The sequence below is a fragment of the Bubalus kerabau genome, chromosome 4 (genome assembly GCF_029407905.1).
Source record: "Bubalus kerabau isolate K-KA32 ecotype Philippines breed swamp buffalo chromosome 4, PCC_UOA_SB_1v2, whole genome shotgun sequence".
Lineage (NCBI taxonomy): Eukaryota > Metazoa > Chordata > Mammalia > Artiodactyla > Bovidae > Bubalus > Bubalus kerabau.
In genome coordinates this window covers 85,835,826-85,850,322 of record NC_073627.1, presented here as the reverse complement: position 1 = coordinate 85,850,322, position 14,497 = coordinate 85,835,826, and the positions used below count along the sequence as shown (strand labels likewise).

General features: G+C 38.7%; 1 protein-coding gene and 1 long non-coding RNA gene across 19 annotated transcripts in view; both read right to left on the bottom strand.

The window, feature by feature from the left end:
• Window positions 1–4,124: 4,124 nt before the first annotated feature.
• LOC129651480 (uncharacterized) lies at window positions 4,125–5,608 on the bottom strand. The gene is made up of 3 exons (XR_008714171.1): window positions 5,551–5,608; window positions 5,324–5,439; window positions 4,125–4,293 (listed from the first exon to the last, which is right to left on the bottom strand). It is a non-coding gene; the product is annotated as an uncharacterized LOC129651480 (long non-coding RNA).
• A 4,728-nt stretch (window positions 5,609–10,336) lies between these two features.
• ELAVL2 (ELAV like RNA binding protein 2) overlaps window positions 10,337–14,497 on the bottom strand; it is a 142,285-nt gene continuing 138,124 nt past the window's right edge. For 14 of the 18 annotated variants that reach the window (XM_055577887.1, XM_055577883.1, XM_055577892.1 and 11 more), the window contains 2 exons: window positions 13,653–13,691; window positions 10,337–13,110 (listed from right to left, as the gene is read on the bottom strand). In XM_055577887.1, the coding sequence (XP_055433862.1) occupies window positions 12,780–13,110; window positions 13,653–13,691 (370 nt within the window). In that variant the 3' untranslated portion in view covers window positions 10,337–12,779. The remainder of the gene's footprint in view (window positions 13,111–13,652; window positions 13,692–14,497) is intronic. The other 4 variants (XM_055577878.1, XM_055577876.1, XM_055577879.1 and 1 more) reach the window with 3 other exon arrangements.

Genomic DNA, 14,497 nt, shown 5'->3' with positions numbered 1-14,497 from the left:
CACCACGGCTGCCCACTGATAACCACTGCGGGAGACTGTGTCGTTAAGACCACAGCTCTTAAGGTGGACAGCGAGCTGCAGCTCCAGCTCAACAACTGTCCAGCTGAGGTTCTTGGACAAGGTGCTCAACATCTTTAAGTTCCACTTTATCCTTCTGTAAAGTAGGGATCATTAGCGCACCTCTCCTCTGATGTTACTGATATACTACACATAGCATATTGCTTGGCCCAAAATCTCATTCAGTTTTCTAGGTGAAAACTGGGCTAGGAGTAGCCAACCAAGGGCTTCCTGAAAAGCAAAGAGAATGCACCACAGAAGAAAGAATAGGCAGAGTAGGAACACTTGGAATTCCTATACTCTCGACAGCTCCTTCCGGTACACAATAGGCCAGAACGTCTTTACCTTGGCTGAAGACCCTCCTCTATTTTGAAGCTTATCTGGGACTCGCTCTAGACCCCCTGAATCATCATCTGAGGTGAGCCTCGAGCATCTGTATTAATAAGCTTCAAAGGGGAGTATCATGCATACCTAAGTTTGAGAAGAACTGTGAAACCCAAACTATTTTTGTGTTTCTGATGCTTTATACTTTGAGGCTAATAGAGCCGCCAGTCTTCAAAATCTCAGGATCACTATCCAAAGTTCTGTGCAGATATCTTCCTAATGGGGTTCTCACTGATTTATCAGCGACCTCACCCCAGGCTTCCAATCACTGTGACGGAAATGAAAGCATCACAGAGATGCCCTTACTGCTCCATTCACATGTTCTGGCCAAATCATTTATCCTTGCCTTTCCACATCCTTCTCATTGATCTGCATCACTCTTGAGTCCTTAATTAATTTATCCAAGATGATGTTGCCACACTGCTTTCAAACATACTTAAGAGTTAATGCTAATGTTTGTGGTGTCCTAGCAGATACTACCAAGGTTTCCAACATTTAAAAACACTGTGCGCGTGCATGCAAGTCTTGTCTGATTCTGCGACCACAGGGACTGTAGCCCTCCAGGTTCCTTTGTCTATAGGATTTCCTAGGCAAGAATACTGGAGTGGGCTGCCATTTCCTCATCGAACCTGCATCTCTTGCACTGGCAGGTAAGATTCTTAACCACTCAGTCACTGGAAAGCCCATTAAAAACATGAGTTATTCTTAAAAGTTTGAAGAAACAAGAAAACCATCAGTAATTCATATCACTGTAATTATGTAATCTTTGGAAGGGAAGAGAGAAGAGAGTCTTGCATTCTGCTTGAAATTTTTTTGTGTTCAATTCAAATCATGGTATTTCAGGAGACCATAGTATCATTTAAGCTGTGAGAGAGATAAAATATTTACATAAAAATTTCATTAGAATTACTGAACTTTTATTCACCAGTGTTCAGTTCAGTCGCTCAGTCATGTCCGACTCTGCGACCCCATGGACTGCAGCACACCAGGCTTCTCTTTCAATACCAACTCCCGGAGCTTACTCAAACTCATGTCCAAGTCAGTGATGCCATCCCACCATCTCATCCTCTGTCATATCCTTCTCCTCCCGCCTTCAATCTTTGCCAGCATCAGGGTCTTTTCCAATGAGTCAGTTCTTCGCATCAGGTGGCCAAAGTATTGGAGTTTCAGCTTCAGCATCAGTCCTTCCAATGACTATTTAGGACTGATTTCCTTTAGGATGGACTAGTTGGATCTCCTTGCAGTCCAAGGGACTCTCAAGAGTCTTCTCCAACACCACAGTTCAAAAGCATCAATTCTTCGGTGCTCAGCTTTCTTTACAGTACAACTCTCACATCCGTACATGACTACTGGAAAAACCATCGCTATGACTAGACAGACCTTTGTTAGCAAAGTAATGTCTCTGCTTTTAAATATGCTGTGTAGATTGGTCATAACTTTTATTCCAAAGATCAAGCGTCTTTTAATTTCATGGCTGCAGTCACCATCTGCAGTGATTTTGGAGCCCCCCAAAATAAAGTCTGTCACTGTTTCCATTGTTTCCCCATCTATTTGCCATGAAGTGATGCGACCAGATGTGAAGATCTTAATTTTCTGAATGTTGAGTTTTAAGCCAACTTTTTCACTCTCCTCTTTCACTTTCATCAAGAGGCTCTTAGTTCTTCTTTGCTTTCTGCCATAACGGTGGTGTTATCTGCATATCTGAGGTTATTGGTATTTTTCCCAGCAATGTTGATTCCAGCCTGTGATTCATCCAGCCCAGCATTTCTCATGATGTACTTTGCATATAAGTTAAATAAGCAGGGTGACAATATACAGCCTTGATGTACTTCTTTCCCGATTTGGAACCAGTCTGTTGTTCCATGTCCAGTTCTAACTGTTGCTTCTTGACCTGCATACAGAGATCTCAGGAGTGTTCATATCTCTCTAAGTATATAAAAATTTTTATTGGAAGGGGGCATGATTAAAGAAAAACAACCTACCTGACTTAGTAATAGATCCAAGCTGGCTAATCAAGCAAACTGCCATCTGGTCAATCAACTGCCATTTGAAAGGCTGTTTTAAAAATATCTTCATATAAGTAACTAAATCTCATCAAAATGTAATGACTGCTAATTTAATTTATGCTAGCTAGCAGGAAACAAACTTTCACTATACATTTTGGATCCCTACTTGTAATGCGATTGTCAAGCCTCTCCCAAGATTCCCAAATAATTTCCCCAAAATAAAGATGAAATAACATCATCCTGATTCTACCCTGCTTTACTGAGTTCTCACTCCAGCCATGAACTTATTAGAGCAATTCTCCAGCAGCCTTTCAAATAAAGCTAAGTGCATCAACCTGCTTTAGCTCAGTACCTGAGCAGTGAAATATGCAAAACACGTATTTTTTATTTACTCAAAGTAAATGGCCACAGTACAGAAAACCAAGCAGGTTGCTGGCTACCCACCCACCTGTGAGACTATCTACTCTTTCATAAACTGACGAAACACAGCATTCCCTGCCTCACACATGACTGATATTCATATTAAAAAAACATAGTGTGAACCTTAAAGCTGTATGGCTATTAAATATGGACACACATAAAGACTTTTCCATCAAAAGTATATGCAAAGGCAAAAGTACAGACATAAAAATAGAGAAACAATCACTTCATTTGGGTTGCTGTTTCTGAAGTGTAAGGCATTTAACTGGAGCCAAGATTTTCTAAGAAGCTAGTCTTTCCTAAAGATGTTATGTCAATGGGCACCAGATTATACTCATGACTCTTCTGCTCACATTCGCACAGGCAGAGTATCTCACAAAAGCCTCAACAAGTTAAGAGCAACAAACAAGGAATAAACACCCCAGGACAAATTCCTGAGAAAACACTGTGTTTTGGGCACAGCATTTGGGGACAAGCCATACCAAGGTTTGCACGATAAAGATACAGAGAGACAGGAATGGGACAGGTTCCTGCCACACGCAGCAGCCACAGTTACTCAGGCTTCTACAAAGCAAGGGGCCTAGGTGACTCTAATCAACACAGCAGGCTCAGGATCCCATTGTAATTTGACTTGGCTTAGGATCACCCAATCGAATTTGCTAGCAGAGTATACTCCAGAAGAATCATCCATTAAAAACAATTCAAATGCAGACTCTAAATGTGCGGAAAGCTTTTTGTGATCTCTGCTGGAGCCTGGAGTATCTAACAGCTGCAACTGTGACTGTTCTAGCTAATTGCTCAGCAACAAAAATAAACAATCGCTCCAGGAAGAAGACTGTAACCCGCCAAATATTAATGAATTTTTTAACAGTCAGAAATCTCAAATCTTGGTTTAAAAGCCTTGTGACTGGTTGAAAAAGTCTCAAAGAACAAACACAGGGTTGAGGAGGCCCAGAAAGAAAGTCCTTACTTTGTATTTCATTCTCCCCTGTCACCCTCCACTTTTCCCCCCAAGAAAAGAAAAAAGGAAAAGTGCCTTGTGTCTGGAAGAATTTAAGCAATCTGAGATATTTTAACTCATATATAACTTTTTAACATATGGGGGAAAAGAGTCGCACTGATTGGAGCTATTTTTAAAGTGCAGCTCTACCGTAAAAATAGACATTTACTCATAAGGATGCTTGAATAGAGAACAAGCCCAATCTACATCTCATTGTTAAGAAAGGGGTGAAAAAAGGCTGTCATACTTGCTGGAGAGCCATTTAGGGTCCGCCTCTGACGTCACGGCAGCATCCAGGTGCACTCTAACAAGCATTTTTCAGCCTCCTCCATCCTTCGACAAGTGCTCTTCTTCTATCAGCTATTTCTCCCAGCACATGCAATAAGGAGTCGGTATATACCCAGACCCTTGCAGAAAAGAAGATCCCTGCAATCAGAGACCCATGGAAGGAGGAAAAATTACTCACCCACAACCGAGTTCATCATCCTCCTCTCTTCCGAGCCCCTATTCACGAAGGGAGCACTGCCTTCGTCTAAAGAAAGAGAGGACAGAAGCAGCTGACTTATCAGTATGCTAGGGAATCTGTGTGTCCCCGTATAGAGGGAGAAAAAGTAGCTTCACACGTCTCCCTACTTCCCATCCAGGCCCCTGTTGCTTAGCTGAAGTTTGCAACCAAATTGCACACCTTAAATAGTGGCAATCAGGCATTTAGGCACCTCCCCACACTGAGACTTGGAGATATTGCCCCAGTTTCTATCCTTCAGTTGGTCTTCAGTCTCTATGAAAACCTGGAAGAATGAGGTTGTAATGGGAGTTGTAATGGGAAACCATACAGAATCCCTGATTTTTATAAACCTCCCTGACATGTCAGTAACAATCAATACAATCAAAACCAAATAACAGCTTTCACGTGCCTTAAACTAAAATCAAAATGGATTATTTTACGCCTGTTGAAAAATGTTTTCCAATGCTCATGAACAAAACCAGAAAGTAAAACAGCTTTATCAAGAAAAAACCAAACTTTTAAAATCTGAATGTTTAAAATCTTTATGAAGATGAGATATATAATCATAACTTCAAGAAGAAAAGTATCAGAGGGGAAAAAAGGTGATCTTCTTCAGGAAAGAGCTGAGTAATTTTTAACTTGTTACTTTTTGTACTTTACAAATTTTCTATAGTGATTATATTTTAGTGGTTAAAATTATCCACAAGAATGTAAATTATACTGAGTGCACCATAATAAAATAAAAAATGCTCTTACCCATATTCGACTTCTAAATACCCAAATCCTGCAAGAACCATGAAATCTGATCACACAAAAGGACACAGGTTATGAAAGTTAATGCAGTGTGAGTTTTAGTACCTGAATGAAAGCAAAGGGCAGATTTCAAGAGTGAGGAAGACTGAGTTCAAGTGCCACATCTCATGGCAGCAGAAGAACTTTAGAGAACCTTACCTTCTCTGGGTCTGACTGACATCTGAAGAATCAAGGTGAGGTGAGAATTAAGGATGCCTGAGGTGTCCTCCAGCTCAAAACCAGACTGAAGCTAGACATAAATTAAATCTTCAGTCCTGAAACAGCAAGGCAACTGGTATAGAGCACAAGCCCAATGTACATTTAATGAAAGAAAGGAAGTTTAAAAAAAAAAAAAAAACAGTGTATTTAAAAGACAATTCCCCAACCTGTGTGCCACGGTGTGCAACATAGAAGGATCAAGGCATGTAGAGAGATTGATCTTCTCAGGACATGAACATGGAAAAAAGTTTGAGAAGCACAACTTAACACCACCATCACATAAAAAACCAACTCACCGGTATTAGGGTAAGCTTCAGATAAACTTCTAAGACGTTCTCACCACCCTGCATTTAGCAGACAGAAAGTCTGCCTATTCATCTGGTACTCAGGCCATTTACTCTTTGGACAGAGCAATGGACTTGAAGAAGCAAAGAGGCTCTCCTTACGTGATGTATGGGTGTAAAACAGGTACTTCTCAAAGAGTAACTCCTGAAAAGCAGAAGGTTCTCTCACCATATTCTTGGGTTCATATGCAGAATACAGCAGCAGCCATTCTCAAGAGATGAAATTCTGCTGAAGATATTTAAGTAATACAATAACAACTGCAACTGCTGCTTCAACATTTATAGCAATAGCTACTTATCCTTTTTGATAAGTAGGTTTTGGGGTTTTTTTAGTGTAGAAATCTGCATTATTTCTTATAATTACTACTCCTTGCAACTTGACAAAAGTTACATTCTGAGAAAGGAAAAGACTTAGTACATGCCTGTAAGTGTAAGGAGCTCAGGCACTTTCAACATGGTGCTCAACATGCTACCTCTGGGTCTGAAAGGAAAGCTGTGCGCCTCCTGGATGTCTGACCGCTTGCGTTCATGGCTGGAGGCCGCCCGCCTCCCTTCTCAGCACAGCTGCTGCACCTTCGTCACAGTCCAGCCCAATCCAGAGAACCGAGCTACCTCACCTGCTGTGCCTCATTCCACAAGTGGGTCACCCTGAAGACCGCAGCCAGTTTCTTCACTTCTTCAAGAAGGTCCACAGTAGAGCTGGTTGCTTTCAAATCTGGACAAGAAGGATTCTCAGAAGGGGTGCACAATAAAAATCAGAGTTAGAGACAGCACCGAGCTATAGACGATCGGTGGATCCAAGGGCCCTTCAGGACAAACAAAGCCCTTCTCCGGAAGGGCTATTTAAATGGGCTGCCTTCCTTTCCTTCATTGAAATGCAAGGTGTGAGTATTAACTGAGCTATCAAAACAACAAAGAGGTAAAAGGTTGTCAAACTAAAACCTCATCTTGGAAACATGTGAGAAACATTTGGATTTTATAATTTTCCCCTCGCGACTGAAGCGACTTAGCAGCAGCAGCACCTTCCTCAAAGGTGATACGATAGATAAGAAAAGTAATAACTACAAATCCAAAGTTTTAGAGTGAACCAGGTACTATGGCATTAGAAACAGTGTAAATACTAAAGAAAGATCACTTTATCATCTTAAATTAGTGAGTTTCAAAAGAATACACTAAGAGAAAGAGATTGGTCCAGCTCTAATACTGGGGATGTTTAGCCTCTTCTGGTCTTTTTTGCATACACTAAACAACATGCTCCAAATATAAATGCCTTCTTTTAAACAAAGTCAGTATCCTTACTAGGTAGTTCTACTCAACTCCAAAAATCACATATAATCACAGAAAATACTTTCAATGTTACAATAGAAATGGGCAAAGTAATGAGAACAAAATTTCGATGTTTACATAGTTTGTATTTCATCTATGAACTCTAATTTCTGATTAATCTGAGATTTAACTAGTTGTGGACACAAAAATGTTTAATAAGCTCATAGGTCTGTATTAAATATAACTTGTGAAGTTAAAGTCACTCAGTAGTGTCCTTTCTTTGGGACCCCATGGACTATACAGTCCATGGAATTCTCTAGGCCAGAATACTGGTGTGGGTAGCCGTTCTCCTCTCCAGCAGATCTTCCCAACCCAGGGATCAAACCCAGGTCTCCCGCGTTGCAGGCAGATTCTTTACCAGCTGAGCCACAAGGGAAGCCCAAGAACACTGGAGTGGGTAGCCTATCCCTTCTCCAGTGGATCTCCCCAAGCAGGAGTCGAACCAGGGTCTCCTGCATTGCAGGCGGATTCTTTACCAACTGAGCTACCAGGGAAGCTGGGAAAATGTCACACATAGACAGAAGCTCACCTACAAGTCTTTGGTCAGTGTTCTCTTGGTGAATTCCCTTCCCCATTCTCTTCCAAATCCCACTTAATGATGCAGCACATTTCTGTGTGAAAGCCCACTCCCACCCTTTTAACTATCCTCCCCCAACACACACACACACACACGTCACACCCGTCCTCCTTTTCTTTTTAATGTACTCTGTGCACAGCATTCTTGACTTTCTTTGTACTGCGTAGTTACTTGTGGATGTGGACAAATCTTCAGGAGAACAAGACAGGCTGTATAAGGAGAGGCCAGTCTTCCAAATGGGTTCACACTTGGTGCCTATATGGTATTTGAAAATGTAACATTCCTGAGTATTTCTGGGGGTTAGTATCAACTACTTCATCTTAATCTAAACCTTTAGTTTTTTAAACTAAAAGTAGTAGTAATAATAATGAGCTTGAGACCCTAAGATTGTGACATGTCTTCATTCAAAGTAGAATAATGCTAGTCAGCACACTTTTAATATTCAAGGTATTTTACTATATGAATGCTGTGCAAATTGTCACTCCATATATATGTTTAGAGAGAATAAGACGGTCCAGTCAATTCCTCTATCAACCCAACTATTCATATAGGCAGTGTCTTTATTGTATATTATAACTTTCATGTTGCTTCAGAAAGGAAATGGATGATTTCATGGATAGGAGAACATCTCATTTATTAACCTAAATGATACTGATGTTGGGCTGAAAATTACACAAGTGAGTTAATCAATCCAAAGAAGGAAAAGCAGGACCTCTGAGAAGGACACAACAGATCCACTCTTCTGAACTGTAAAGGGGTTTGCAACAACTCCAGCAAGTTAGCTGGATGCCTGCCTCTTGGCTGCCATGGCTCTTACGACACTGCAGCCTTGTAGGGTGGCCTGCCTGTTCTCATTTCTAAGTGACAGTTTCGAAGAAGGTTAACAGCCATGTATTCCTCCTTTTTACAGACCCAGGAAACAGCATAAGTATGCACATAATCAATAAACCTGTGCTGAGCAACCAAAAAAAACTTCTTTTTACTTCTATGAACCAGAACACTGGAAGGGTTCATTTCAGCAACCCCACATCAACAGTCTGTCTATATTAATAGTGTAGATGTTTTAATTCTTTCAACTTGAAAGGAGTGGAGACCAGTTTTGGAAGTCTTCAGAGAAAGAATATCAAAAACAGTAAAGAAAAAAAAAATGAACCACTTTCTGAAATAACTGAGGCTAAAAATGCTCTTCACAACAATTGTTATGGTTTTAGCAATATTTTTCTCTTCTACCGTTTGAGGATCCTATATGGTAACAGAGGCAAATAGGATCAAAATCACTGTTTCTCTCTTTTTTTGTATCTTCTACCTACAAGGCAAACACATATTGTTCTGGAACTATATTAAAATTTCAACATATTATTAATGTGGATGCATTTTATTTCTAGGTAATCCTTTCAATAGAAGTTACAAGTGTGTACTACATTTTGCACAGCTTAAAAAGTAAGGCTAGGACACTTGCAATCTATTTTTTTAAAACAGGTTAAACTGCTAATACATTTCCTCAAATCAGAATATAATAATGTAAAATGATGTTAAGATTAAAAATTTATATCAGCTGCTCTAACACTGCATTATGACACTCTGGATGATTTGAAAGCAGAAGGTGAGAGGGGATTCTAAGAAAAAAATATTTTTCCTCAAGCACACCAAGTAGAGTCACAAAACTTATACTGAGAATATTCCCCCATCTGTTCAAATACAAAAGAACTGCTGACATGCAAACCAGTCAAAATACTGATAACCATGCAAGAGGAGAGAGGTGAGGGGAGGCTGTTCCAACATCACAAAATTAGAGTATTAAATTCATATAATAAAAAAGGGAGTATGGAGATTTGAGATTAATTGCATGTTGGAAGAAAAGGAATTGTCTTGTCACTCAGCTAAGCTCTTGACTACCAAGTTGTGAATTCAGGACAATTACTTGTAGACTGGCTTTTTACCAAAAAAGCTGACAGATACAATCAAATTAGAAGAAGCCATTTAGTACACTTTGGTTAAAAAAAAAAAGAAAACGAAAGTACTTCATTATCGTATTTCTTAAGTTCTACAGAAGTAGAATCTTTATATAAAAGATGAGCAAGACACCTTTTTTCTTCCTCCAGTGATCTCTTAAGGATGTGTTACCGTTTATACGTGAAACCACCGGCAGAGTTCATGATATGGACACATGTACTATATACATCAACCTAACCTAATGGAAATGGAGTTTCTCTGATTTTACAGATGAGTCTGACAATCTGGCACTAGCAACAAAAGTAAGTTTCACTCAACAACAGCTGATGCTATGGGTGAATTACATCTTGTCAGTGGCAGCAGAGTAAGTTATCTTCCTTCTATTTGGTTTTCTTTAGCTCAAGTAAATGTGTGAGGACAATTAACATTTGTTTTTATAAAAAAAAAAGTTGATGGTTATTAAGTTGGAGGTATAGAACGATGTCAGCATCCAATTACTTTACAACTAGCCAATGAAAGCACATATCCTTATACGAATTACTCATGAAGTAATATTTGAAAAATAAGAAGAAGCTGTCATTGAAAGAACAATTTTTGCACGTTCTACTTCAAATAACATGCTTTTTGGCATCTGTTCCATAACACTGCTTTCAATGAGAGCTCTGAGGTAACCTCTTTTAGCTCAAGAGAGCAAGTTTATTAGACTGAGCACAGGAGCCCCCAAAAATGTATAAAGACCTACTCACCACACTGTTCTTTCCCTTCAACTTTGTTTATTGATGTACTGAACATGAAAAAGTACAAAGAATCCAAACACAAAAGAAAACATGTACAGCCTCTTAAATACTCAACAGAATATATTTTCTATTCCAACAGATGTGAATTAAGTCATACTGTACAACTTCAAATAAATACCAGCCTTACATTTTATTAAGTGCTCTGATAAACACAGTGAAGTGAAGCACAATTTGCATGCCCTCTCATCAATGCCTTGGTTTGCTACAGTAGTATAGGAAAGAAGCATGTAGCTGCTGTTTTCCCGTGAGGGGAAACCTTATATTTTTTTAAGTATATACACGTATTTTGTTTTTTAGTTTTTTTTTTTTTAAACGCAGGTTAACTCTGACAATCTAAATGCACCTAAGGATATGAGAAAGTGCTAAGCCAATTGATTTCTGAATAGCATTGAGTGGGTCAGCATGAAAACTCGCTTATTCACTTTAGCACGCGCCTCACAGTATATGTACTGTACTATACTGAAAAATTTTATAACTACAATTTTAAATAATAAAAAATAAAACAACGCAACTGCAAAGATAATGTACAACTATGTTATGCATAGCACATTGCCTGTTCTAAGGGGAAGCATGTGAGCATCTCAGTTTATACAAAAAGCAGGACGTAACTATATAGTTCTCAGTGCATCCTGATGAAGGCATTTTTACCTTCAGCTTTTTTGAAAATTTATTATAAGCTAGATGCTAATCAGAAAATATTTTGTATTTTTTAAAATTTCTTTCATACATGGTAAAGACTTATTTTATTATTTCCCCAAATAGTGGTTTAAGCATCATACAAAGTTAAATTTCAATAGCATACAGATATTTATGATTTTTGTATGAAAAATGTAAGGAAATTTGTTCAAAACCTATGGTTATACTCATTTTTTTTTACCACAAACATATTTATAAACGAAAATGTAGCATCACCATAAACAGCAGAAGCTAGACTATCTACAGACAAAATTAGCAACAAATCTGATGCACTGTAAATCCAAGTCCTCAGGACAACAAAAGTGATTAAGCAAGACCTCAAGTAACAATGTTAATGCCATTTACAAAGGAAAAAACTGATACAAAAACATTTAAAACCTGAACATCACTTGGCATGTAAGGGAAAAAAAAAATCAAATTAGCTGAAAGGTTCATAAACACAAGGTCTTATTTACATTACACAAAGCTCAGGTGTTAGCCTTGAACGTAACTTTCAAAATACCTTCAAATATATCCAACTCAGATCACTTTTGCCGATTTGCTGCAGTACAAATCATGTGCAACATCTTTTTTTCCTTAAGACAAAACAATTCTTCAAACAATACTGCAAGTACATCACTAAACACCATGAGCTCTATCTGAAGGGATTTCTTTAGGAAGAACAGATTTTTTTTCCCCCATCTCTTGGTAATTTAAATTTCTTGCCTGCTCTTATATATTCTTTTGTAAATTTTTTTTATTTGTTTCAAAATCACAAATCAATGTGAGCCACCTATCAGGTAATAACCAGGATGATCAGACGCTACACTGGTGATTACAAAAACGAAACCAGCAGTGTTTCCCCCATTGATTCTACTCCTTTCATACAAAGATCTCAAAAGTATTTTCTACATCATAAATCTTTCTAAATTTTCCAACCACTGCAAATTTCCTGGTAAATTTTAAAAGCTCACTAGGTGTCATATGAAGAGATTTCTCAAAGTATTCAAGTCAAAATATTTGTTCCAGGACCAGTAAAAAGTTTCTCCAAATTTTCTTTTTTATAAAAATAGATGCTTTTTTTAAACCCACATCAAAGAGGCTCTTATCTCTTTGGCAAGGTACTGCTTTACGAAAAGTTCTCCAGTATTCTTACAATAAGCGTTTATAATGTAGCCCCCCCTTCCCCAACCCAAATCATAATTACAAAATAAATACTGTTTTTAACTTCATAAATAAAAATGTAAACTTCAAAATACTTTTCTTAGACATAACAGCAATGCTTTAAATGTAAACCAAACACAAAGCTAATCAGAAAAAGAAAAAAAGGAGGGGGGGAAGGACACAACCAACGGAAGAATTACAACACAAAGCCTCAATATTTACTCACAGGTTCAAGGCAGTTATGTAAAAAGAAAAGAAATGTCTTCCCTTAGCTGAAACACTTTAAAAGGTCCACCTTCTTCAAAGAAGGCAATAAAATGCAATGTGACAGGTAAAAACCCTGTACCTCTTGTCCATATTCAAACATAAAAGATATTTTAAGAAGTTTTAATTCAAATACTAGCAATAAAAAATCTCACATATTTCTTAGGATGCTAAGTAGTCGTTTTATCCCCATCTCAACACTGACTTACAAAGACATTTACTAATGTATAAAGTTTCTCTTAACTTGCCTTTGTTGTATAGTTTTCATATATAAATGGACTGAGGACAAGAGCTCATTAGGCTTTGTGCGTTTTGTTTGTCTTAAAGGAGACCTGCAGTACTCTGTCCCCCAGACGGTATCCGTTGAGGCTAGCTATCGCCATGGCAGCCTCATCATAGTTTGTCATAGTCACAAATCCAAAACCTTTGCATTTATTGGTGTTAAAGTCACGGATGACCTTCACGTTGGTGACAGCTCCAAAAGGCCCAAACATTTGCCACAGGATACTCTCATCTGCATCAGGAGCCAGGTTGTACACAAAAATACACCACCCTGTTCCTGGGTGCCCAGGGATATTAATTCCAGCCAAACTGGTCATTCCATCAATGGTCATTGGAGAAAACCTACTGAACAAAATAGGAAACACACACACACACACAAAACAGAAACAGAGGTTGGTTACAGCGATGGATTTATTTCTTTCCCTAACTCCCCTCCCCTCAACAGATACACACAACTATTTGATGTTTCAACCAAAGTCCATGTGTGGCTTGCAGCAGCATGCTATACTATCATGATATTCACAAGTCATGAAATGGCCATTATATGCTGTATTGAGTAATACTATCCACTAGAGAAAACGAAATATATTTGGAACTGGTTTCACCAACTTAAGCGGATTGGGAGCAGGAAGGACCAACACAGACATAAACATGCTGTAACGCTGCAACACAACAGAAAATAAATAATGAGGTTTTTAAACACCAGGTGGCATCAAGTGGTATAAAAATACTCTTTGAGTCAACCATGCTTCAAGAAACAGCTTTTCATTAGGTTGTACATGCAAAAGAAAACCCGACACAAACTTATGATGGCTGTCACTCCCCAAATCAAAGAAACTAGTCAATTATGGGAAGGGATTATGAGCGTCATGAACCTCTATCATTACCTCTTTACTCCATAAGCCATATTGAGCAGATTGTCCAACCTGCAAAACACACATTCAGCAAACTTCAGTTTTTAACTTTTCCCCTTGAGGTCCAAGAAAGCTGGGCTCGTTACTGCCATCTTCCAAGGGGGCTGTTTATATGTTAACTGTATGTGAAGTCTCAAAATAGAGGGTCTTCTTACATTTCTGAGCAAATGGGTACCACTGCCATACGACAGTAGCTCTTCCAATCTCTAGGTCAGTGCAATGCAGGGAAATCACTGCTGGTCACCTCAGAAAACCCTTTTGAGAGGAAATGCGGGGGCTGTGAAATAGTTAGCATCTGGGTTCTCACCTTTGCAGGCAAGGTCTAAGCAGGCCACATACATCTACATAGTCTTTGTTACTCTTAGCTTTCACAGCTGTTGGCTCCTGAGTACTGTCAGATGAAGGGACTCGCCCAAGGCCAAAGGGTTTAGAAAGCAGTGGCACTGACACTCAAATTCTGCAGTTTACACAGAATTTCATAATTCCCCTTAAACCTCCCAAATACAAAGGACTTTCATTTCTAAAAATCAAAGTGTGACTAGTACGGATAAAAAGAACCTTATACACAACCTCAGCCAAACCTCCCCTTTCTCAATATGCTCAACTAAGTCTACAGAACCTAAGACTACAGACTCACTGAGCAATAAAGCAAGAATCAGATCCCAGTCTGATGTTTATTTTGATTGTTCTACAAGAAGTCCAGTGCTACTACTCAAGGTCTAAGAGATCAGGTAGATATATGTTCCTATCCCCAATTATTTCTGCACATTTGAGTGTTTTGTAAAACTGAAAAGAATCAAGCTGATGTAATGCAAACT